Raw genomic sequence first — 26797 nt, forward strand, 5'->3', positions numbered from 1 at the left:
CCTGCACAGCATTGAGAAGTTAAATTAAGTATCAACCACTATTTGTATATTCACTTATTTGAAGTACCCGTTCAACCAATTTAACACAAATTACAGACTCACAGCGCCATCTTGTGTTAACTTTCAGACATAACTACAGGCTTAATGACTCAGGACAGTATGACCTACTGTTCACGGGGCAAAAGAACATCAGAAGGAAAAATGTCTTTTTGGAGAATTTTATTACTTTTCTGACAAATATATATGAAGGTTTTCCTATTAAGGAAACATTCTTTTCAAAGATACGTTTACAGCAAATTCATTCCTGCAAAGAGACAGGAAATATGGGAAATCATTAGAAGACATGATGAATCTAACCATTTCTATTTGTGCCCAGGAAAGATAAGGGTGCATTTTAAGAATCAGAATAAACCAATGACAGTGATACAGAAGTCAGTCTGGTCATTTCTAGTAATGACAAAAATAGTTGTTTCAAACGCCAATGGGACATTTTTAAACATCTGTTATCATGACACATGGGGTGAATTATTAGTTTTGCATCAAGGCACACAAGCATTGATAACCGTCAGTGGAGCATTTCTATTTTTTTTTTTTTGCCAAGACATTGGTCCCATTGGGCAGTACAACTGTACAAACTACAGAATAAAAAAAACAACAAAACAAAAAACCAGAAGATAGGGCTTTGCAGGAGTACAGCCAAAGGAAATCTCAAAGAATTTAGATCAATAATGTACAGAGAAATATTGAGTTCAGAACGTGGGACCTCAGTAAGGCTGGAACACATTAGTTAGTCAGTATGTTTGTGGTGACATCGCACTGACTCTGCAAACTAAATGCTCAGATCTGCCAACTGTGATGGAAGACCTGCAGCTCTCACAGAGGATGGAGCTCAGCGAGGGATCTCCTCTCCTGCTGGACAAACTCCTGTAAGCTTCTTCTTCCCTGCCTAAAGTTGCTTTCCCTCCTTGAAAACGGCAAGATGACCTGAAGTCGGAGGAGAGTTTCAATGTTACTAAAACTTCGTATCTGCGACGTCTTGAGTGTATCCAGCACAGTAGTTGGAAGGTAGCCTGCCAGGGGATCCAACCATTTCTCCTTCCACAACTTCATCTCTGAGTGAAGGGAGACCTGATCGGGCAAGTCCTCCTTGTACAGGCGGAACACAAGACCACTGAGAATGCTGGTTTCTACTTTGGACATTGCGTAAGGCACAATCTCCAGACACCTCAAGGTATCCAATACCTTTTCAGTGAAGAGGTCATCTATTTCTGCTATCGAGTGCTCTACGACCTTCATGCTAACCGATTCTTTGTAAAACTCACTCAGCGGCTCTAGAAGCACCGAGTGTAACATTGTGACGTGGAGTTTCGAAGCCAGGACGATGGCTTCCTCAAACCAGGCCTTGTGATGAGTGTCTATATCGCTCTTCAACTGACTGAGGGACGCTTTGAATTCAGGCAAGATATTCACAGCGAGCAACATATCTAAGGGTTTGCCCTGAAGAGACTGACTCAGCTTCTTGGTTACACTCAACACGTTCTTCTGCACCACTGTTGATAGGATGAAGTCAAAGTTTCGGATTGCATCGAAGAACTGTGACGCTTGCTGCTGGTTTGAAGCACCTCCCTCACACTTCAGCTCATTTAAGCAGAGCATAACTGCTTCTAAAATCTCTACCATCACCTCATGCATGTCATGACTCTTCTCCCAGTTCTTGATGAGTTTGTCCCTCAACTCGTTGCCCTTTCCTTCATCGTGCACGAACACGTGAATGATCAAGTCTTCCAGTTTGTTCTGGCGTTCTACATCCTCAGTGAGCCAGTGTAATAGTTTACCTATGAGCCCTGCGCCGTCAGCTGCTTCTTCAGCGGGAGAAGATTTAGCCAGCCATGAATTGAGAGACAGGGCAGAGCTGACCGTTCTAACGGCCTGTGGGTATTTCTGAGCTATAGCTAAACTTACAGCCCTCATTTGCGCTCCAACTTCTCCGACACTCAGCGAGGCCTGTCCTCTACAGTACTCCATGTTAAGCCCCCACTTCTCAGACAGGGCAGTTTCAATAGCATCTGTGAGAACGGCTGCGTCTTCACTGAACGGGATGAAAGCCAGCGTTTCCTCACACTGGATGTCCTCTTTGTTTAAGTACCTGATGCACAGTGGGACATAATGCTCACCGTCAATTTCAACTGTTTGCTCAGTTATAACTGTGAAGAACTGAGAGTCCCAGAGTTCCTTGAGGATTTGCTCGCGTAGCTGTGGCTCATAGAAAGACACAGCTGTTCTTGGTCCTGTAACGACCTCCGCCATCACTTCATTATCGGCCAGTTTCACCTCTCCATCAGTAGGTTTCTCAGCTCCACTGGAGCCTGGCGATTCTGCTGGTTTTACTTCAGCACCTCCTGATTTAAAAAATAAATAGATCAATTGTCCACACCAAAATAAACACGCACACACACACAAAAAAAATTATCGTTGCAATTCCCGATCAGAACTATACAGAAGATGTTTTTAGTACCAAGAAGCCATGAATGCACTTACCACTGTCCAGCTTTAGTCTTTGTAGACTTCCCATCACCTAAAATATATGGACAACAACTTAACATATATAGCACAGAATGCAATTACTATAAAAAGATTTGATTTGTTACAGACAGCTGCAACCACTGATTACTGTCTCTATAAAGTGATTAACTATTTAGGCTATGAACTGTCAGTACATTTAAAAAAATAGCCAACAAACCGTAACCCAACATCACAGAAAAAAAACAACAACTGGAAATGTTAACCTTTGGAAAGTTGGACCCAATCAATCTTTACTTAGAGACTAAGGATGATAAATTGTTGTAGCTCTAGTGTAACCTAAAAACATCCGTTTTAAAATTTACCTGGGACAGACAGGGACTGCTAACTGGATCAATCTCCATACACTTCTCGATAACCTCTGGCAGCCTCTGCAGCGTTGTGCAGTGAGAGAGGAGCATCACGCGATCCATCCTGCTGCCTTTGCATACGGTGTTTTTGAACAGATCCCTCATTGAGTTCAGAGTGGTCTTCATCAGGTCCCACTCCATACTGACGCTAGGCAGGACGGCTACCAGTCTCAGCAGTAAGGTCACTGTTGGGTGGCTCTTGGACTCGGGGTGGATTAGCGTTTCAGCGATAGATGTTGGAGGAGCAACATCCTGGTATTTCTCGCTCCAGACGGAGGCCCAGGTGTTGATTTCCTGCTCGGCCGCTTCGGGCTCCGGAAGATCGGTGAGATAGAGGCTGAAAGGCTTGTCTGCAGTCTCCGACAGGATTGGTTGCGGATTGCAGGAGGGCAGCAGCGACAGAACTGACAGGGCCTTTAAGTGGCTGTCTGAGAAGCTGTACTTCATTTCATCAATGAGACCTCGGAGGAGAGGAACGCTGAGATTTTCTCTGTAATATATCTCGGGAGATTCATAGTTGTTGGCTTCCTCTGAGAAACACACTTGTTCAGGGGCAACCTTGGTTGCCAGCTGGAATGCCTGCTCAAACCAAGTAGAGTGAACGGCGCTCACATTTTCTAACATTTTGTTGAGAGTCTCTATGATGGCTGGGATTTTGTCCACTTCACAGAGAATGTCAGCAGGGTTTCCACAGCGAAAGACAGTGCTGCAGTTACGAAGAGGAACACAAGCATTCTTCAAAATCACAAGGGTGATGATGAAATCCATATTTGTCAGAGCAGTAGAGAGAACTTGCGCATGCATTGACTTGGCACCTGTGGCACTCGAGCTAACAGCATCCAGGCAACTAAGGATGCCCTCTAATGTGTCAGCGAGTATGTCGAAGAAGTCCTCTCTCTTTTTCCACCGCGAGCAACATGTTTCTGGAATTTCCTCCAGGGCCTCTCTGGGCATATTCAAAAGCCCCTCAACAGCCTGAGCTAACTGTCCCTGCAGTTGAGGAGATTCGTCGAAGAACAGCAGCAGATCTTCTGTGATATCCAGCATTTTCGCTACAGAAGGGCAAGGCACGCTTCCTGCCAGCCAATGGGCAAGACCACAAGACTCACTGGGTGTCACAACACAGAGCGGGTAGCTTTTGAGAAAGTCCAGAGACATTTTCTTCAGGCTCTGATAACCTGAGCCCAAGTGCATGAACGCTTGGCCCCGACACTGAGACATGGGTAAACCCCAGTCCTCTGTGAGGATCTTTGTGAGGTTACGTGCCTGTGCATCAACATGACAGCTTTCGTCAAAGGGCAAGAAACCCAGGAGCTCAACTTTTGGGGAAGATTCTCCGACATACCGGACAAAAACAGGTAGGTGGGTTTTGTCAGCAATTTTAACAGGCTTTTCTGTTATGAGTGAGAAGAAAGGAGATTCCTGGATTTCCTTCAGTATGACATCTCTGATTCCATTGATAAGCAGGTTCACCATTTCGTCATCACCTATAGAGGCTGTGCTTTTGCCCTGACTTTCAAACCAGTGGCACAAGGTGAGCTCCTGGATGAAAAGCTCTCGGTCTTCTTCCGACAGGTCACAGAGACTGCTGTTCCTTTTCCCCAGCAGCGCAGCCAGTCTGAAAACTGTCGCCAGACTTTGACGGTTGTCTCCCGTGTGCCCGTTCTCATCTGCTGTTTTCATGTCTTGGTCCTCCATCTTCTCCAGAGATTGCTGAATTTTGGGCTGCTCAGTCTCCTTCTTAATACAATCAACTTCAATGGAAGAAAAAAGAAAAAAAACAGACAACACAACAGTGGTTATGACAAACATTCACGTCATTGCAAAAAGAGTATCACAAAAAGTGCATCTCAACAACTATACCTTCCATATTATTTTCTGAGTTCCTGTTGAAACTCTTGGATTCCTTGTCCTGCAAGAAAAAACCCAGATATATAAAATATGAAATATTATTCTACTGATAAGATTAATAAAATATACAGACTGAAATGAGAAGAAAACCGATGCAACACAGTGTCGTTTCTATTAAAGAATAATGAGATATTAAAGAAGCACATACCAGACAGATTCCCTCCAAGGCTTGTGGGGTGACCTTCAAACACTGGCTCACCATGCGGTCCAGGTCTCTGCTGAAGTCTGTGCCCACCAGCAGCATGGCCAGGCACGGGGACCTGTCTTTGGGATTGGTTTTTCTCAGGTAGTCTTGGAACTTCTTGTGGCGCATTACGACACCACAGTCCTCCAGTGCTGTGCTGGGCAACACGGACATAATCCTCAGCAGCGCGTTGATGTTGCCGAAATACTGCATGAGCGGCAGACGCAGTGTGTGGAAAATGGAGCTCGGGATAGTCACAGAGGCGACTTTGGTCTTCCACGTCACTCTCCAGCAGCACAGCTCCGTGAAGAAGTTGTCGGCATCGGGGAGATCACTGCTGTAGAGAGGAGGCTTCGACTTTAAGCTCTCAAACATGTAACTCACTGTGACCGAGCAGGGGACCAGGGAGAGGAAGTTGAGAGCTTCTTTGTGGTCCTCGGAAAAATGATCCTTTACAGCATTGATGAGGTTGTCCACTAGGGGCACACTCAAGCCATCTTTGTAGTAACCAACTGGCTTTATCATGCTGTCCCACGGCAAAGAGTTTTCAGGCACTTCAATCTGCACCCTCAGACTCTGTGCCATTGCACATGCCTCGTCGAACCAGTTCTGGTGAAACACCTTGATATTTGTTTTTACTCGATTCAGAGTGGCCACAATACCGCTGATTTGGCAGAGCTGGGACGCAGCAGTGAACTGGTCTTTCTGGATACCGGCACTTAGCTCTCTGGTAAAAGAGGAAGCGTTTTTCAACACCACCATGGCAATGATGAAATCAAATTCCATCACCTTGCGAAGAAGCGCTCCTGCTTGTTCAGACACAAAGGCTTTCCATCTCTGCGGGTTTTTTTTTACTTTCTCCAGACATTCGACCAGGGGCTCCAGCATCTGCACAAACACCTCGTAAGAATCGTGCTTCTCTTGCCAAAGGGTACAGAACGTCCCTTGGAACTCCTGGATCTTTTCGTAGCTCTCTCTCAGACCGATGCCTATCACATGGTCGAGCTGTTTTTCTAAAGCGGCACTGTTGCCAAAAAACATCAACACCTCTTCGAATGTATCCAGGGCTCTTTTCACAGCAGGCACCGGGATGGACTTCGACCACCAGGTGTTGAACGAATAGGAAGAGCAGTGTGTGCTTATAGCGAGAGGGTGCTTCTCCTGGACTTTGCAGGCAAAAGCTTTGAGCTTGTAGGAAACATCACCGGAGCCGAGGTACGCTTGACCTCTGCAGTTATTCAAGTCAAGATGCCACTCCACCGTTACGATATGCAGGAGACGTTGCACCATGTCATCGCAATCGAGATCTGCCTCAAGGAATCCCATCAGCTCCAATCGCATGACATCAAAGCTGTCCACAAACCGGAGGAAGAGTGGAAGGTAGTCTTTCTCCCCGAGTTTCACAACGCGGTCGATGAACAAGGAAAAGAACGAAGTGCCCACTTCCAGCAGGATTCCCTCCCTGACAGCGTTCTCGCACACGGAGAGAACTTCTTTCATTTCAGACTTGGTGACGTACTCGAGCTCTCCGTCCTGAGCAGGACAAGCGTCACTGTGAAGCCTGCTTTGACTGCTGTATGCAGCTGTCACCGCAGCCTGCAGAGCAGATTTAAGAGATTCTCTATCAGTCTCTGCACACTTCAGCTCGACAAGCCTCTCAGCATCCATCTCGAGGTTTATGAACTGCAATTCTTCCTCGGTGTCCTTCTCAGCATGGTTTCCGTGAGCTGCCACTGGAATGAAATATGGGAAAGGTCATTGATAAGATCATAGTAGTAAATAACTGGTTTCACAAATTGAAGTCTGTAGTTCAAGTTTTTCCCACTCAAACCCGAGTCATACAATTTTAAAACGTAATCTTTAACGCAATCTCCATTATTGTGCACGCAGCTATATTTCCTTTCATGTTCCATTATGATATCTTCTGTGTTCAAGCCTGCAATTCAGGCAAAAATTCCCTCCATTTTTGTCATGTGACTGTTGGTCTCAACAGATTCGTTCAAGTCTTCCCAGTTGTGCTGAGGAGCGCAGAATTTGGGGTCTTTTACTGAATCTGCATCTTGCCAACAGTTTATTTTGGCAAAAACTTTAAATGAGACACAGAAACAAGTGACTTAAAATGAAATAGCACTATTTCAAGTTTAGATTTGCTTTTTAGTTTTTTTACCCGATGGAAGCATTTCGGTGTATTATGTTTAGTTCAAAGACTGTCAGTAATTTGAAAACCCAAAGATAATTTCTATTTTTACAGTTTCTGGCTTTGATAAATAATGGAATTCTGGCCCATTTGTAAAAGAAAACATGTCTTTCTATCCAGCGATTCAGGGGGGGTTAGCGTTGGGTATTCTGGATGTATGTGTATAAATTGTGGTGTGATGAAGCACAAGTGCAGCAGTTGAAATGAAAATCATCTCACCTTGCGGTGGCTTCTCTTTTGTGTCTTCATCCTGTAACAAACAAACAACCGCACAAAACTTGTGTCATTACCAGATGAACGGTGAGCTACGAAACTGCTGTGGTATTCGACTTACGAACGGCGACTCACCGTCTGCAGCAGCTGCAGGATGTCCGGGTGCTTCTGGACATACGAGTCCACCATTTGTTCAACATTGAAGTGCACGTCCTGGTTCACGTAGACATACGCCATGCTGCACTGTCTTTGGTCCTCTGGTGTGGCTCTCAGGTAGGAGTGGCACCGCTCCAGAACCATGTGGTATTGGCCGTACACGTCTGCCTCGGCGTTCACACACGGAACGGTGCCCAACACCCTCAGCAAGCTCTGCACATTTGGGTAAAAGCCGATATCTGGAATCTTGAGGGTCGCAAACACAGTGGTTGGGAGGATTCTCCTCTTGCTCGCGTGTCTCCACTTCACTTCCCAACACCCGAGTTCTTCGTAGAATGTGTCGGGCCGTGCCAGGTTGTTTAAGTTGGCGTCCGCCACTTTATCCCTGCGAATGCTGAAATTGTGGTCGGCCATGTAAGACGGTACCAACGAGAGCCATCGGAGGATCCGGACCATCTCCGTGCTGAACACTCTCTTCACCTCTGCAACGAGATACTGCAGGATGGGCCGGCTCAGAGTTTCTCTATACAAGTCCTCCAGCGGGGTCTCAGCTGGGTCTCCTTGCTCCATCTCCGGTTTAGTGACCTCCACTCCGAGCTTCTTCGCACGGCCAACTGCATCCGAAAACCACTTCCTGTGGAATATTGCGAGCTCCTGTTGGTATTTGCTAACCAGCTTTAAGGCATTGGAAATTGTGTACTGCAAGGTACTGCTGATGCTAATGATTCCCCTGAGACTCGAGTTGAGTATGCTCACACAGCAGAGGGTGTTCTTCAGAACAACAAGTGAGATGATGAAATTAAAATTCTTCAGAACTGGTTTGAGCTTGGCCATCTGTTCAGCAGTGTCTTCGTCTACCTTTGAAATGGTCTCATTGATGCAGTTCAGGAACGGCTCCAGAATATCTAGCATGGTCTGGAAAGCATCCGTGCCGTATTCCCAATTCCCGCTGATGGCTGCCTTGATCCTGTCCACCTCCCCTTTTACATGCCCGTAGGTCATCTGGATCTTTCCTTCCAACCGCGTGCACAGCTCTGGTGTTCTCCTGAGTAACGTAGCCACCTCCTCTACAGTGTCTGCGACCTTTTGGATGGAGGGCACGGGCATGCAGCGGATGATCCATATGTTGAAGGCATATGGGTCGCTAGGTGACAGAACCACTTGTGGAAACTCCTGCAGAATCCTGCAGGTGAGATCTCGCATTTTCTGACACACGCTCCCTGTAACCAGATAAGTGAGTCCTCTGCAGTGCCCCATCCTCAGCCCCCACTTGTTCCGCAGGTCGGAGAGGAGCATGTAAAACAGGTTCTCTGCATCCATGTCGCATGGTAAGAAGCCAATAAGGTGCTTCTGTGGGAACCCGGCTACGGTGACGGACCTGATGAACACGGGGATCTGCTCCTTTCCCTCGATGCTCGTCACGTCCTGAAGCAGAATGGAGAAGAATCGGGCCAGTCTGAGGCTGTTTTGGATTTCCTCCCGCATGAGGTCTTCGCTGAACTGCAGGATTTCCTTCCTGTCAATTTTCTCCACACAGACGCGATTAAGAGCCTGCTGGCCCCTCGCGCCTCCCATCGGCTCATCGGCGTTGATGTTTGCGCCATTGATGCTAAATCCAGTCAGTGCCAAGATTTCCTTAAAATAGACTTTGAGCGTGTCTTTTGCTTTGCAGCTGGCTACATCCTCTTGGGTTTGGTTATGCGTTTGCAGTTCGGTCAGCGCACTGTTCTCCCCAGAAGCTTCTTTCGCCTCTTGTGTTAGTTCTGCTGCTGCGTTTTCTATGGTGAAAGAGAATATACTGATTGACAGGTTAATTTTAAAAATGGCTAATTTAATTAGTCATTTAACACAACAATAGCTAATACGCGTTATTAACATGAACGACACCTCAAGGAGATCAAGGATTGAAACTAGTTACTGTACCTTTTGTTTTCTTCACAGCAGTAGCTTCTTCTTCGGACTACGTAGATAAAACGGATAATTACAGATTTACATAATTAGTATTTTAATGACTAATGAATAATACCAACAGGAGTCATTTTAAACACCGAGTGAAACACTTACAGGATCTCGGGCTCGTTTCCTGTTGCAGGTTGACTGATTATTCACAGGAGCTGTGAAGTCAAATATTGTGGGAATAGCATCTTCCTTTAAGACACAACCAGAGGCGCTCTGAAAAAAACAAAACAACAACAAGCAGATCATATTAAATATTCAACAGTAAAAAAAAAAAAAAAATTGAATTTCCCGTCAACATCACTTAATATTGGGTTTAAGAAATATATTTGTCTTAAAAATCAAGTTATATAAAACCAATATAAACACTGACACATTATAAAAAAAAACAAAAGTACTTTTTCTTCCCTGACTTAAAGTTTACACCAACAATCACATCAATGTTAGAGCTGCTTTTTATTTTATGCCCGTTTCAGAGTGGTGTTGATACAGGTCTAAGATTCTTTGTAGTTTTATTTGATTGCATTACAGTGTTTCCCATAGGTTGAGAATTGACTTGTGGTGGTTGGTAGTGAGGTGTGTGGGTGTGTTTATACGATGGTTACTTATTGAAACTCTAATGGATATGACTGTCCATAATTTGGCACAAAAGATCAAATAAATACACAACATAAAAATGAGTCAAGATTCAACAACTTATTTTTGTTTTATTGGCTGAAATTATTTAATTTGCTTCTCGAGTTTTCTGTATTTACAGCAAGTGAGGAACAGGGATGGATATTGTTTAGATTTTAATGATACTGCTTATTGATTCAACACTCCAATGACACTCTAATTGGTTCTTTTGGGTTTAAGAGCAAAAAAAAAAATACAGCATGTACTGTATATAAATTCTTAAGTAGCAAACTGCATCAGCATTATATTAAACAGGACTTTTTCTTTGACAGTAGTTTTGCCTGCAGCCCCTCGTCGCGGAATGATTGATCCGCTCCTGCTGAGTGATATGAAAGTGAAACTGAGTTTCTGACCGACAGCTCAGATGACGCTTTGACCATTTCAGACTGAATTTATGAACGCACCCATAACCATCAGCTGGTTACTGGTAACTTTAATTGTTAACCCATGTTGATATACTTTAGTTGACTCTGTGTCTGGCTGCAGGCTGATTTCATCCTGCAGCACCGACACATGAACTTCCAGCTTGTCTGTAATTTTCATCTCTTTCAGCCTGTATGTGACAGACTTTCTGGATGTTTCCAGATTAACTTGTGTTTTCAACCTTTATATGCGGGCCACCCAAGTAGAGTAAATGTATGGGAAACACTGTCATTACATTGACTGCACACAAGTGATCCTCTCTCTGGTGTATGTTAATAAGAAACATTAAAAGCATCTGTTTGTATTAACTGGTAACTCAGGGGATCCTGTCAGATGAGAAAATAGCAGAACAGGTAGTATTTGCAGAGTGCTACAATAACAAAACAGAGGGTAAAACGACAGTTCTTTTTCTTTGTCTATTAATCTATACAAAGAGCAACGAGCAACAGATTTGCTTCTTACCTGATGAGAGATCATCGACGGCTCAAAGTGCTGCACACAAAGTCTGTACAGCTTATGCAGCTGCTCGGGAGGTTCTGATGTCAAATCTTGACGGTGACAGTTGTTCACCCATTGTTTGCAGCTGAAAAATACAGGAGGAAAAAAACATCAGTTGTTGGGGTCAAAACTAAACCATTACTACTAAAGCAGGATTATAAGTGGACGACAAACACTGAATAATGGCTCAGTCATTGAAAGGGTCTCCTTATTTTTGAGTGTCCAACAGCTCATAAAATGTTCAACTCTGGTCATCGTGAGATACCAGTTTAACACGGTTGACTGACATAAACTCCACAACCTGACAGAGAGCATGAGTGTTCCCCAGAAGCGAAGCCAAAATATCTCAGACATAGGCACTGGCATCTTGTGCTGGTGACTTTGCAATCAGAGTCTGTGCAGTACTGTGCTTCCTTCCAGCCCTCCATACAAAACTAAGAGCACAACCAATTTAATGGGAGACAGCATTGACCGTTTAAGTGGACGAAGCTTCCAGACCCTGAAAAAATGATGCAGAAGTGTCTTCAGCTGCAATACTACAAAGTGCCACAAGAAGGTGGCTCAAAAAAAGCCTCCTGCTCCAGACTCCCATTCAACTAGTCCCATAAAAATTTTGTCAATCATTTTTTTTTCTCCCAAATGTTATTTTTTTTTCCTTTTTTCTAGCTAAAGTTGCTCCTTCTTATTAGTTTTCTGGAGGTCCATCTGACGTGTTTTTGGGGGGGCGTTTCTATTTGATTGACAGGCCTGTGGTGTAGTCAGGTTACAGCCAACGGTGGGCGGGACGTAGTATCGCCAGGTTTCCAATCGAATCGAGATCAGATCCACCTGCTCGCCCAAATATGGACACTTCAGGTTCCAAACCGCTCCAAACTAGCAAGATGGTGCCGGCCAAAATCCAATTTCGAGGCTTCATAAGGGCCGTCCTGAAGCCGCGAGTTCAGATTCACGCCGTCTGTCGGCATCATTACTATGGTGGAGCCAGAAGTGACCACATTCAGACGAGCTGGGGAGGAACAAGCGGTGAATCTGACTCGATCTGATTGGAAACATGAGGACGCTACACCTGCCCGACTACAGCAGAAACCTTAAACAGACACACGCCCATACATTGTGTTTCATAAGTGATAGGATTAACAAATGACACCATACTAAATCGTTGGAAAACATTTTATTGACTTTGCATTTCATGTGTGTCGATGAGTCAGAGGCTTCTCTGAGCCAACACCTAGTGGTCTTTGGTGGTATTGCAGTTTAAGGCACTTACACATTTGGCCTCACTTGTCCGACTGGGAAGCTAAATCTACTTTTATATCGAGTCTCTGGTCACGACTGACTCGACTTTGGCTCCAAATGATGGCTGCTCTTATTTCTACAACACTTTTGCTTTTTCGCAGTTGGAGGAAGTGGCGACATGTCGGCCATCTTTACAGACAGTCATCAGTGCCATCACAGTAACAGATTTAACTGGTACACTATAGACAGCAACTGACTGGCTAATTTGTTTTATATCATGACACAACATCATCAAAACCATTTTTTAATAGGAAACATTATTTTCTTTCTCAGGCAGTTCAACAAGCGTACTGTGTGAAAAACAAACTAATTAATTTGATTATTATCTATTTAATATTATAATCTACCAGTTCAACATATTAAACTTAAGACCTTTCCAGAACCAATGAAATACTGCAATAAGACTGTACAATAACTCACCTATGGCAAAATCCACCACACAACAATAACACTGTTGTCTGTGTTTCTTGGTTGTTTATATATATATATATTAAAAAAAAAAAAAAAAAAAAAAAAAATAACAAAAAAATTAACAAAAAATTATATATATATATATTTTTTTTTTGTACTGTTATTTAATTGCTTTTTATTATTTTATTATTATTTTATTGCTTTCCTGTATGCTGCTGTAGCGAAAAAAAAATTCCCCTTGGGGATTAATAAAGTAACTACCTAACCTAACCCATTTCATTATCATCGTGGCCAAAGTGTGAAAGTATGATTGGACACAGAGAGATAATATGGCCTGCAAATAATTATTATAAATGCTACAGATAAGCTCCATCCAACGGATCGATTAAACAATAAAAACGTACTAATTCATATATGTTTTTAATGAGCATTCAAGCTACGACAGAAACACAAACAAGAACAAATTTACTTCTAGAGATGCAACCTTCAGTCAATTGACAGAAAATTAAACGCAAACTATTTTGATAATTGATTCATCATTTGGAGTCAGTTTATTTAATGGATGGAAGAAAAATGCAAAAATGATCTGATTACCGCTTCTTCATTGTTAAAAATGTTCTGGTCCATTTCGTCCTGCATGATAATGAACTTATTGTAGACTGTTGAGGACTAAACAAGAGATTTTAAACTGGTACAGTGAATGAATAAATGGGTGTGTGCGCTCGCGCGCGCTTGTTTGTTTTTCGAATTATGAATTAAATACGTGGATTTGTCTTGAAGTAAAGTACCAGTCCTTCTAGCTACAGATCCAGATGTTATGAGGGAGGATAACAGCAGCATTAAACCAAAGTGCTCCACTGATGTTTATTCACAGGGTCAGAAAACCGCAAAGCTGAAATATGTTAATGAAGTTTGGATTTAAATAATGAGCTGTACAGCAAAATGACCAGAGTTGTTTTCCAGTTTGATCAGATAACCCTCAACAAGGCCACACGGGACTGTTGTTTAGAGTCATTTCAACTTTGCTAAGCTAACGTGAGTCAGTCTGCTAACGTTACCGGGTCGGGAGGTGTCGTGTACCGACGGCGATTTAAATTACAACACAAAAAAAGTTTTTAACTATGGTTTCTCTTCGTGTGGGAAATGACTCGAACATAAAGCTAAACGGACAGAAACATGATCGAGCGTCAGTGCGGGTTTCCGAGCCTCGATGAGCGCACACAGTCTGTTTCACAGCGACTTTTCTTTCAAGAGTAACGTAAGTCTGCGCCATTTTCCACAGTTGTGTCACTACTAGCCAACATGATGTCAAGCTAACGCCAGGGCTAACGGTGCACAGCTAACACATTCATTTTGCATGCTCTGCGGCTCATTTCTATCCCGCATCTCAATAAAAAAAAAAAATAAGCACAAGCCTTACCGCTCCGGGTCCAACGGAAAGCTGAAAAGTGTAGCGGTGTTTTCGGATTCCCGCTGCTGGTAATCACAGTTCGCTGCGGCGCAGCAGTCAGTCATTTTGGACTGTAATGTAGCTCGCAAGCAAGTTAGCTAGCTTAGCTGGCGGTTGCAAGCTGACAAGCCTACTGTGAGCAAACTCTGCCTACAGAGTCATGCCTCGGACAAAACCTGCAACCGGCACAGTTGCGTTTCAATGTTGTTTTCGCTTAAGGTCTCTTTTACAAACTAAGAACACACTGAATCCATGCTTTCAAAAGTTGATGTTGCGTGCTGAGCTAAGAGTCACCGAAAGCGTGTTATCCCATCAACCAGGAACTGGACCGTGCAGCGTTAAATGTTCACCAGCAGAGGGCAGAGTGGCACCGCTGGCCTCGGCCAAAGAGGGCAAATGATCAAGATAGTTCACGCCCCATTCAAGTGTGATCGAGCAAAGCGCTTAAGCATGGGGGGGAAACGCTCTTTACTTTTGTGTAGCTGAACATAAAGCTTTTATTGTTTCTCCTCCCCCCCCCCCCCCTCATTGCTACAATAATAAAACATCACTCTTGGGATGGATTTCAATGTATTTCTTAATTAACTATTAAATGAATGTTCTCTAGCCTACCTATTCCTGTTGGTGGCCTTTGAAGAAACTCCATTACTTTATTTCCAGACATCTAGTTTAATTAAAACTTTCGATTTATTTATGACATACCTGACATTACACAGGCATTAAACCGAGTAACAGTGCTCCTCTTGTTTGACTGGATACTCTTTGATTTGAATTTGCAGCTTCCTTTTTCCCTTTTCACACATTGAAAAGCAATCCTGGTTCATTTCAAATCTTTTACTGTTGATCCTGAACACGCATTAAACACCTTCTCCAGAAGACCATTAAACCCTCTGATCCTGTATGCTATATCCCAAAACGGGGGCCTCGTGCACCAACTTTCCTGAAGACAAAATGTCTTCTTTAAGCCCACTTCCATAGTTTTAACAAAGATTCACCAATGTTTTCCTATTTCTTCTTGGTTAAGAACAGAATCTATACACACTTAAGAGCACATCTGAGTGCATGTTTGAACAAAACAATTGGTTATTGTGTTTTCAATTCTGCAGTTTAAATAATAATAGTAATATCATTGTAGTTATATCATAATGATAGATTTATAATCTGCAAAAATATACATTTTAATAATTATTTTAATTACTTTACTACAACCATTGTAGTCTTAAAGGAACACTACACTAACACTCCTAGGACTGGACAACACAGTGGCTGTCCTGGTTGGACAGCAGTAGCTTGTTTGTAAATAAAGTCTTTAAAATTAATTTGACTTTTACAGTATGCTTATTTATAGTTTAAAATTAATCTCAAGAAGGAAACACATCATAAAAAAAAAACGATTTCAGTGTGTCTTTATTTTTTCAAATTTGTATTATTTTGTCATGCGTTTCTGAGATTGTGGCCAATGTTGAAGCTATGTGTCAGTGTTCACTTAAGTCTGATCTGAGATAAGAATAAATTACAGTGTATAAAAACAAACCATTGTGGCCTACTGCAAAATAAAATGTTTGAAAGCTGAATACAAATTGTATGCATGTTAATCACATGGATATGTGAGAAGCAGGGAGAATGTTTGGTTTCAGAACACTCAATAGAGCTGATGTAGACTTTTCTTAAGATCTATTTAAGAACACATAAAAAAAAATAAAAATAAACTTAAGATCTTGTTGATCGAGGCCTAATGACTGCACTGACTTGAACCTTCAATATAGTGGTTGATACATGTGTAGAACACAGCCTGTGGTGATTTAATATGTCCAGAATAAAACAGGTCTAATTCAAGCACAAAATGAATTGGGTAAATCATTTTATGGCTTTAGTGTCCAAAAGAAAGGTAATGTCTCCAAATAATACAAATTAAATCTTAAAACCAGAGTAGCAAACACACATTGTGTAATTCAGGACAAATAACTACAGATTATATGAACTCCCTCCTCCTACACACTATACAAGTTAGCTCGTCAGAGCAATTCACGAGGAAAACTCTTTCTTTTGTACATCGGCCTCCTGAAAAGATGATTTACCAACTAAAAACTATTTGAAAACTCAAAGTTTTTACTTCAAAATGTGTATATTTGGTGAAGAAGGAGACCTGTCACTGCTGTAAACAGATCAGATTCAATTGATACTGAACACAACAGTGGAAAATTGAGCCTCAAGGCAGTTACTCAGCTTTTTAGCCGCAAGTTTACACTCCATTTACAGACATAATACCCAGCGTGTAAGATGGGTAGTGTTAGATACTAGAAGGGGAGGAGCTACCAATTATACGACTCAATCTACTTTGTCCTGAGGTCCAGCTCAACATGTAAAAAAAATCAAGGCACACTTTACTCAAGACAGGTTAAAGAAAAGCACACACATACTCAAAAGTAGAAGGAGACAAAATTATCTTTTTATTAACAGTGAGAGAGGGATATATAGCTGATCCTTCTTACCCGTTTATTAAATGTTACCATAGGTGACACAGCTAAAAGACACTAACAAACATTTACAGAAGTATAGTGACATTCTACGAGAACAGCTTGCCACAGAAAAAGGTAGTGAGAATACTATCCTCCTGTAATGAGTTGATGATTTGGGAATCTTTCACATCTTTTCCATCCATGCCGCAAGACGTGAGTGCAGCATGGATGTCAAGGCTCTACACAAAATACGCGAGTCCAGGAGTGAGTCGAGGGGTTGCAGTTCGTTCAGACAAGTCTGTATTGATGGCAGGAACACAGGTTGCAGTTCAGTACTGCCTCTCATTTCTACATTTTATCATAAAAAAATGAAACAGCCTACAAAAAGATGTTACTTCAGTTTCAGGGCTAGAAAGTAAAAAACACCGACTCTATCCAGCAGCCTAGTTCCCACAAGCTATCTCGGACACCTCTGGCCTGTCAGGGTAGGTCTTCATGTAGACCTCAACCATTGAATCCAGATCAAACCCACCGTTATTGTTCATGTTCAACAGAGCAAGGCTTTTTGATTTGAATTTGTCAGGTGTGTTCTCTACGTACATCCTGAAGCGCTTGTACGCCACGTCACAGTTCTCCTCCAGAGCCAGGGTCGGCAGGATGCCGATCAGCCTCAGGACCGCGAGCATGTTGCGGAAGAACTTCACGTCGGCCAGCTGCAGTGTTTCATTGAGGCTGGAGGGAAACGTCTCATCTTTGCCTTTTTTGCTCCATTTAACCCACCAGCAGTGCAGCTCCGCGGAGAGGGTCGCTGTATTCGGGATGTCATCACTGAACACCTGCACGCTGTCCTCTTCGGGCTCTGTGGATTTGTGCTGCTCTATGACAGCAGGCACGAGTGACAGGCATCTCAGAATCTTCAGGTGGTCCTCACAGAAGAGCTCATTTATTTCTCTGATGATGTGGTTTACCACCGGGACAGACAGCTGTTCTTTGTAGTAACACTCCGGCCGAACGGCTCCAGATTCCGCCTCATGCTTTCTCAAGAATGACCGAGGAACCTTGACTGGGATCTCCATGGCGGTGGCCAGGTTAACGGCTTCATCGTTCCAGAACTCGTGATACACGTCGATGTTGTGGGACACTTCTGTCAAGGAGTGCAACAAAGCTTTGAGAGTGCTCGCAGCGAAATGGGCATCTGTTGTGTTGCCTTGTATGTTTTTCCCAAAGGCCTGGGTCAGCGTCGTAGCATTTTTCAGCACAACCAACGCCATGACGAACTCAAAGTCAGTTAGCGCTTTTGAAATCTCTAAGGCATCGTGCGTAACTTGGTCGTTCCACCTCATGTCTTCGTTATCGTGCACACTGTCCACGCAGAGTAACAGTGCCTCTAGGATTTCCACTGCAACCTCAAACGCATCGTGTCTCCTCATCCAGCTGTTTTGACAGATTTCCTTCAATTCGTTGACTTTCTCTTCTTTGTCCGGGTAGAAAATGGAAATGGCGTGCTCAAACTCCAACTGCAACACAGGGGACTGACCGAAGAAGGATTCGATCTTCTTAAAGGTGGACATGACAAGCTGAACCCCTGACAGAGCCATACCATTGGCCAGTGACATGTTGAAGGCATGAGTAGATCTCAGTGCGAGTACCGCCCTGGGATACCTCTCAATGAGTTTCGTGGCAAATGCCTTTATCCGACTAAAATGTGGCCCAGGACAGCAGTGGGCTTGACCTCTACACTGTTTCATATCCAAACCCCATTTGTCAGTGATTTCAGACAGCAGTGTCTCAGCCAGGGCGTCTCCATCTCCTTCAAAGTTTAGGAATCCAACAAACCTCTCCTGTTGGCAGTTGGACTGGTCCATGTAACGAAGAAATACGGGGAGGTGCCATTCTCCGGAGATCTTCACCAGATCATCAGTTAGTAATGAGAAAAAGCCGTTTTGCTTAACTTCCTCCACCAGCTTGTCCCGGATGCATTTCTCACACACCTCAATCAACTGATTCAGCTGTTCTGAGGAGCAGCACTCCTTATTCACGTCGTACCTCTTCTTCAGGACTTCATCTCCACAGGTCATGCGAAATTCTAGCAGTGCCCGAATGTTGTTGAGGCCTTCCTCTTTATTATCAGAGGGCATTGTGGGAGGAATGCTTTGCCCTCCCAACAGTAGCAGAACTTCAAATAATGACTTGAGATACTCTTTGTATTCGTCTTCCTCTGATTCTGTCTGGACATGTTCCTCAACCGTCTCTGATTGAGACTTTTTGATTTCTGTAAGGGAAACATATATCCAAAAAAATGATTCATCTTGTATCCAAATGTGGCTGTGAGACTCGCAAACATCTGTATAAATAATTTTACTTACTTTTGTTCCCAGTACTCTCTGTTTCCTTGTCTTTGATCTACAAAAATAAATTGATAAATAAAAAATTTGATGAAACAGAAATGACAAAACTCATATACCAAATATTTTTCGCCATTTAAAATAGGGGTGAGATAAATAATTATTATAACGGTCAGCGGCCAGGCAATTAGATATCTAATTTTAGTTTTTTTGTAGTCATTGGGACACATTTTTGCTTTGTTCATTTGTTTTGGGTTTGACAGTTATAAATTGGAGAAAAGATGCTTAATTGAACTGAACTGAGCTGAACATTTTATTAAGGTTACTTTCTTGCTAGGTGATTGCATGGAAGTGCAACGCATTCACAAAATAATTTTAAAAAAAGGGATCTTGTTACATAATTGTGCCTTACTATCTCATAATTATGACATCAGATCTAAAACTTACAAGATCTGGATCTCATTATTATATGAAAAGGTTAATGGGGTTATCAATATAGATTATATGTATATAAGCTTATTACAATGTTGCATTATGCTGCTACCTGATATAATTGTATGTCCTATTTGGCTATTTAACTAAATAACTAAATAAATGCTTCCTTATTTTTGAAAATGTTGCATTAAACATTGACAGTCTTCACTTGTGTGTGAACCAATGTAAACTTTTACAAGAAACAGTAAGGATACCATGGATACAGTGAATTACCCTGTTCTTTTAGCCTATATTTGTTTAAATTATTAAATTAAACTCACTTAATAACAGTTAATTTTTGCAACGTGGCATTAGATGTACCGCCAACCATCACCAAATTATACTGATACTACAGAAATCTTTTAGACTTGATGATTCTTAGGTATGTTCTGACGAGTACCAACTGGTGTTCTCATACATGCATCCATGTATGTTACACCACGGACTGGAACCAAGTCTTGCTTTTCAGCCCAAAACAAGTCTGCCTTATCAGAAATCTGTGAGTACTTGTTAATAAAAATTTTTAAAGGGTTCCAATATTCAAAACAAGTCTGATTACTTTTACCCACCATCTCTTTACCGCGCTTCACCTGTCTGTTTTGAGGTTGGCTCGGCACATCGAAAATAGTCGGTATGGCATCATCCTTCAACATTGTACTCCGAGTGTCCTGTAACCAAAGCACACATAATGACAGGAAAAAAGAAAATATAACTTGTGTTATGAACTTAAACCTACATTGCATACCTATTCACTGAACCCTATAAAATATACTGTTTAATAATAAAATTACATGGGTAGGTTTGGCAGGTGGAGGGGACTATGCCCTTATCACATTTTACATAAAGATTGAAAATTGCATCTAAAACACTGCACAGTCTGGCGTCACATCTGCAATGTGGTCCAAACTTGCGCTATTTCAGCACATGACTTACATTATCAATCGAAGATGTCTCAAAATGTTTTCCACAAACTCTGTAGTATCTGTACAGCTGTTCTGGTGATTTGCCTATAAGGTCTTGCCGCTGGCATTTTTCAACCCACGTCCTGGACCTGAAAGGAGATACCAGATTGCCAACGTTTGTCTCTGCGGTGCAATTATGGTTCACTCTCTATTCATTCAATCAGTTCATTCAAGTATTGGACATTTGCAGATACGGAAATGTTGCCTGAAAATACAATGATGACAAGCATCCTGATCAATTATTAAGCAGCGTAAAATGTATGAAATGCGGATGCTCATAGTGTTTAAAATAGCTTTTAAAAAGCTTTGCATATAAGAGATATGACTTTCAGTTACCAAAGACTGGGAATAAAAAAAAAAAAAATAATAAAAAAAAAAATTATAGACAGTGACGGAAAGAGTACTCAGATGTTTGACTTAACTAAAAGTTGTAACAGGTAAAAAAATATATATATACTCAATTACAAGTAGAAGTAGTAGAAAATCTTAAGTGAAATACCATATTAGCACCATGTACTTAAAGTATCAAAATTATAAGTAATCATTCAGCAAAATTGCCCAAATTAGAGTTTTATATTTAGAATATATAAATGACTGGAATATTATTTAACTTACATGTAGATGTGGGCAGCATAATGTTGTCATGGTAGGTACAATTTTAACACACTATTCTGATGTAGATTGTAATCTATGTATATCAATGCATATATAGTAGCTGTTTATATATTGTAGGTATAAAATACTGATCTGGAAAGTAACAAATGCTGTCAGATCAATGTAGTGGAGTAGAATGTACAACATCTCCCTCTGAAATGTAATTGAATGAAAATATAAAGTGGCATCAAATGAAAATACCAAAGTAAAGTACGAGCACCTCTAAATTGCACCTAAATACAGAACTTGAGTTGCTGTACTTCGTTACTTTCCAACACTGGTTGTGGACTTGTTTTGTCAGAAGCTACGTAGCAGGTCGGCATGCGCAGCAGATGATGGAAGCATCCTTTATGCCAAGTTAAATGTAATGCTGTTTTTAGAGACATCGCAATTACCAAAACATATTTCCAAACAATTCTACGATGTGCCAGAAACACTGAGGAAAATACAACAGGACGTGAACCGGTCAAACATTTAAATGAAAACCATATGTAGAAATATCTGACAAAAGATATACTTTAAGACGAAACAAAGGTTTAAATTATTGCAAAAGCTAAATTTTGACCATTTAATCATAATGACCTAACTAAGAACAACGCTTTGTGTTGTCATCGCAAATACAACAGAAACTGGTGTTTGCTAGCTAGTTTCCCGTTTGCTTTAGCATCGCTACTTGCATTAGTTACCTTTCTGGATCATGCGGAAACCGAAAGAGTGGCTCCGGGTCCGATTTGCCACTAAGGCAGTTCGGCACAGCGCAATGATTTTGCATTTTTAAGTTGTTGTTGTTGTTGTTTTTTTTATCACAGACCGGCTTGGTTTTTCCGTGAGATACTTATGAGTAACTGCTAACAGTCGCTAGCAAGCCTCTTGGAACAACAAAACCTCTTCCGACTTTTGCTTTCAAAATAAAATCGGTTGTAATTTAATGCGTCATATGAAAAAGCAGTAATATGACTCTTTGAAGCCATTTCGCTCCTCTTTGTGTTTTTTATGCTCGTCCTTGTAATCATTTCATATATCTTTATAGTCTCGTCATTTCTCTTTGTAAACATTTTACATCTCTTTGAAGTGGTTCTGCATGTCTTTCTGTGCATCTCTACATGCTTATTTCAGATGCAGTGATCTTATATCTCTTGGAGTTGTTAATGCCTCAGCATTACTTATGCTTCAACTAACTGACAGTATCATATTTTAAGATTTAACATGAGAGAAACATGTGATAACACTGAAAACGATTAAATCAGTGTTTTCCAACCATTTTGACATGTGGCAAGTCACAAAAAAAAGCTCTTGGTCCTTTTGTGAAAAATGTTTATGCATTGACTGTTCCACTAAAAGGCGACCAGAAATTTAAATGATAGTAAAAACTAGTTTCTCCTCAATCAGCTATACCGACTGTTGACTATTTTATTGCACAGGCACTGTTATTTTGATACTTTAGTACATTTTATAAAGAGTAATGTTGTACTTTGTAAAGGATTTGAAATGCAAGATGTTATTCATCATTAATCACCTTAACTCTATTTGTTCCGAAAATACTCTTCACGTGCTCTTCGTTTATGATTGTAATTTTATTTTGAAGGCAGATTCGCTCCTTGTTCAAACTGTTTTGTAGGTCATCAAACGAGCGCGCCTTTCGTTTATGTCCCATAATCCTCAGCGGTCTTTTCAAAGTCCAAGCGTTAAAAACATACCGTGGCATATCCCAAGTCTATTTCCAAAACAAATCACTGGTGTGGAATTCATATCTTACATAGATATGGATGGATTAGAGCTCTAGTTGAAGTTGATAATAGATACACGTGCCAACTACTGTCATATTAATTTAATATTATATTAATTTCAAGAAGATTTTATCCACTTGTGTAGAAACTACCGCCAATATCTTAAATATTAAAATGATAATATAATCTAAATCATTCGCACGCTCATTTATTATATCAACGTTTTACAAATGTGTAATCTTTTCTGAAAACAAGTGGCTGTCAGGGGCGTGTACCGTCTCATGGGCCGGTTTAAGAGGAATTCTGTTTGGATTCAAACAGGGTGAAAACTTTGGCGATGGAAGAATGAAGGCAGTCTTCTTCAATTCTCGTTCTTAGTTTGGTTTGGATACATTTTATTGGTTACTTTTATTCTCGCGATACTAGCGTGACCAATAGCAGTGCAGCGGCGCCAAGTCAAAAACAAATCGCGTTGCCTCAAGAAGCAAGTTAAGCGACTTGTTTTGCTCTTACGGTGTGTTACGTTGGAGGAGCTTTCCACACTTTTACCACAACGAAAGACCACTTAAGGGTAAGTTAAAGTTTATTGTTAACGTTGGCATGTTAGCATAGTGACAGGCCTAATTAGGTCACTGGAGCAGAATTTTGGCGAATGTTCCACACGTCTCGGTTACATTACCATTTATTCGCTTTTGCCGTTCATGCTAGTTAATGTCAAGTTTTAAGGTCGACGGACTACCTAATGTATGCAAAGTGAACCCGAAACTAGAAAAAGAAAGGTAACTGTGTAATACATCATGTTCTCTAAATGTACCGGGGTCAAGTTTGTTCAAACTTAAATCCTAGAGGTGCATTTTATGTAATGGCTTTTACAGTTTGCAGGAATTCTGCTTTGTGCCACCATCTTTCTTGCATATTATACCAAGTACAATCCTAGCAGGTTGGATGATGTAATAACCTAAATGATTCACTACAATCATGTTTACTTATTCCATTTTTGACCTTCCAGAGGTTTCCATCAAGTTCCTTGTTTTTTGGGGCTCCACAATGGATAACGTTGTTGTTTCAAGAGGAAACCACACCAATAAGAAAGTAAGTAAGTTCAGGTTTGTGAACATGAAACATTGAAAACATGAAATACTTGTCTTGAACGCTAAATAACATGCAGTTTTATCAGCCCAAATTCAGTCCATCTGATTTTTTGTTTGTTTTTATTGTACTAGAGAAACAAGGAAAACACCCAGCCTGCACATGAAAGCAAACCTTTTCCCAAAACGTCTGTTGTTCCATTACAACTAAAAAGCAATGAAAAACTGGAAACTCAGGCAAAAAAAGGGCCCGTGCAGAGAGATGGGAAAGGTACTGCCGCTACTAATGTCAAACAACGTCAAACATCTAGGAAGGCCGTTCTCGCCGAAAAGCCTGTGATGCACAAAAAAATAGTTGCAGAAACTCCAAATCCTCCAACTGCAGTGCCGTCATCAAAATCTGCTCCAGGTATGTACAAAGGCAAGATCATCCAGTCAAAAATTGGATCTATTTGGAAGTCAAGTGCCGCTGTATGCCCAGCGGATCCCAAGCCATTAGCACCCAAAACAGAGAATCAAAGAAATGGAGATGTGACAAAAAGCCGGTCCAAATCTGCCTCTGCCGTCCCAGGGCGTGGCAACCTACAAAGTGCACCGATGAGATCCGAGTCAGGGTTCAATAGACCTGCTCGTGCGCTTAAACCAGCAGCCAGCCGCCGTCCTCCCACTGGATTCTGCTCTACTCGTCCTCCTACCAGAACTGTTCCAGCAACTTTAAACAGCACCAGCTCCAGAAACACGACTGTGGCTCCCACCAAGTTAAGTGGGACTCATAGCTCTAAGCCAAAGGTTCCAGGGACAGACATAAAGGTCAAGAAGCCTTGTGTCCCAAGCACCCTCAGCCAGTACAGATTTACAGTGGAGACTGCAGAGGAGAGAAGGTAAAATTTTTCTTTTATAAGTGTCATTTTTGCCTTGGGGTTACCGTACATCAGACAGTATTCAAAAATGTTTGTGTTCCTTCTGCAGAGCGAAACTGTCTGAGTGGATGGCTTCCAAGGGTAAGATGTTCAAAAGACCAGCCATGACAACAGCAGTACCTTCAAAATCTAAAGTTTCTGCAAAACCTGGGGCTGATCTCAAACCTCAGTCTCGGTCTGATGTTGATCCTCGGCCTCCTTCGCCTCTAACAAAACCTGTGGAAGCACAGAAGCCAGTCGCTGCTGCTGGTGACTGTGCAGATGACCAGAGAGCCGACCTAACAGCAAACAGCCAAAGTCCCGTGATCATGAACACCACCCTGCACCTGCTCGACAACTCTGATGGAGATCTGCTTTTTGACCCACAGGACAGGGTGGATGATGTAAGCAGGGTTTCTGTTATTGTATTAGCTGGAATAAAAATATTTCCTTCCACAGTGATAGACCTGATTCTATTTTGTTTTCATTTTCAGATTGTTGTGAATCTGTGTGATGCCTTGGAGGCCATGGCGACACCGTCTAGATGCAGTCATGGTAAGTTACAGCCCTCGTCTTCTAGGATTTGTTTAGAATGGTGCATTTGGTGAATTCTGTGGTATTAGGTCAGATCTTGAAAGAGTGTAATCACTTGTCTTTTTTGTCTCCATAAGAACTCACACAGGTGACAGATGAGTTTCAGGATGTCGAAATGAAGGGCAGTGAACCGGTGGATGAATGTAAAAATGAAGAGGGGAAGAATGAGATACCAGAAGATGTTTATGAGCAAGTGAAGGATGAAGTAGAGGACAATAAAGACCAGAAAGTGGAGATAGAAGAAGTTGAAAGTGGTGATGATGATGAAGGCATGATGGAGGATGCTTCAGTGATAAAATACAGCGTGAAGACAACTCCATACCTGCAAAGGTAAGGCCATTAACTTGTATTTGCTGTACTGTAATTCCTTTGCTTTGTCTGTCTGCTGTTTCAGTCTTAAGTCATGAAGAACCACAAATAATTATTTTTCTTGTAGCATTTCAAAGACTTTTTTTTTCTTCCTCTCGAAATATCTCGTGTAGCGTCAGGAGAACAATCGAAGATGAGGCCTGCACAAGTACATCCAGAAGAAAGAGCAACATCAAAGATCTAAAGTTTCTGACACCAGTTCGCCGTTCCTGCCGCATCCAGCGTGCATCTTCCCACCTGCCCAAGATGCTTGTCGATCACGATCCCTGCGTGTCATCACTGGCTGAGCTGGTGAAGCTGGATGATGATGCCAACGCATACATCTACAGAAAAAACACTGCACTTCTGCAAGATCTGCCAGACCAGCCCAGATTATGAGGAGGGCTGTGTATATCTGTGCTCTTTAGAGAGAGAGAGATAAAAAAAAAAAAACCTTCAGAAATGTACAACATTAAACTAATGGCCACTTTATAATGATACCTTTAAGCTAGTTCTACTCCTCTAAATGCATCTATGCAAAATTGTCATGCAGATGGTTTTATTGTAAGGGGTGATACAATATTCACGTTTATTCTTTCTTGCTTTGAATGTGTAATTCTCTTTTAACACTAACACTTCCTTAATATAAAGCTTGGATGTTGATACATGCACAATAATAAAATGTCAAAAAAAAACTTTCAAGTTTTCAAATTAAAATATTGCCTCATCTTAAAATGTTGTAATTTGACACTAGACCTCTGAAGTTGATTTAATATTGAATTCATCTTAAGTGTATGTATAACACTACAGCTGTACTGAGAGCTGAGATCCGGGAACATCCCATAAACAGATTCATGTTGAGTACAGTTAGCTTTCATCCACATGATGAACACATGCAAATTTTTTTTATCTTTGTCAGTAATGAAATAAATAGCCTCTGGAATTTA

The 26797-nt window shown here is 41.6% G+C and overlaps 3 protein-coding genes across 3 annotated transcripts; 1 reads left to right on the forward strand and 2 right to left on the reverse strand.

Moving 5' to 3' along the window:
• Positions 1-204: 204 nt before the first annotated feature.
• LOC138196728 (uncharacterized) lies at positions 205-14617 on the reverse strand. The gene is made up of 11 exons (XM_069147068.1): positions 14271-14617; positions 11108-11228; positions 9656-9763; positions 9515-9551; positions 7571-9369; positions 7442-7472; positions 4990-6758; positions 4794-4842; positions 2886-4684; positions 2539-2575; positions 205-2399 (listed from the first exon to the last, which is right to left on the reverse strand). Exons 1-11 carry the CDS (start codon positions 14363-14365, stop codon positions 874-876), a joined length of 7371 nt encoding a protein of 2456 aa, XP_069003169.1. The 5' UTR covers positions 14366-14617; the 3' UTR covers positions 205-873.
• Positions 14618-16727: 2110 nt separating this feature from the next.
• Positions 16728-22056, reverse strand: thap12a (THAP domain containing 12a). The gene is made up of 5 exons (XM_069147069.1): positions 21881-22056; positions 20512-20629; positions 20148-20246; positions 19126-19162; positions 16728-19031 (listed from the first exon to the last, which is right to left on the reverse strand). Exons 1-5 carry the CDS (start codon positions 21964-21966, stop codon positions 17203-17205), a joined length of 2169 nt encoding a protein of 722 aa, XP_069003170.1. The 5' UTR covers positions 21967-22056; the 3' UTR covers positions 16728-17202.
• A 1389-nt stretch (positions 22057-23445) lies between these two features.
• Positions 23446-26565, forward strand: LOC138196732 (cytoskeleton-associated protein 2). The gene is made up of 7 exons (XM_069147071.1): positions 23446-23492; positions 23931-24013; positions 24145-24890; positions 24979-25312; positions 25403-25463; positions 25580-25832; positions 25985-26565. Exons 2-7 carry the CDS (start codon positions 23969-23971, stop codon positions 26247-26249), a joined length of 1704 nt encoding a protein of 567 aa, XP_069003172.1. The 5' UTR covers positions 23446-23492; positions 23931-23968; the 3' UTR covers positions 26250-26565.
• Positions 26566-26797: the final 232 nt, after the last annotated feature.

This window comes from Embiotoca jacksoni, unplaced genomic scaffold (genome assembly GCF_022577435.1).
Source record: "Embiotoca jacksoni isolate LCO1_2020_lvr unplaced genomic scaffold, fEmbJac1.0.p SCAF_13, whole genome shotgun sequence".
Classification (NCBI taxonomy): Eukaryota; Metazoa; Chordata; class Actinopteri; family Embiotocidae; genus Embiotoca; species Embiotoca jacksoni.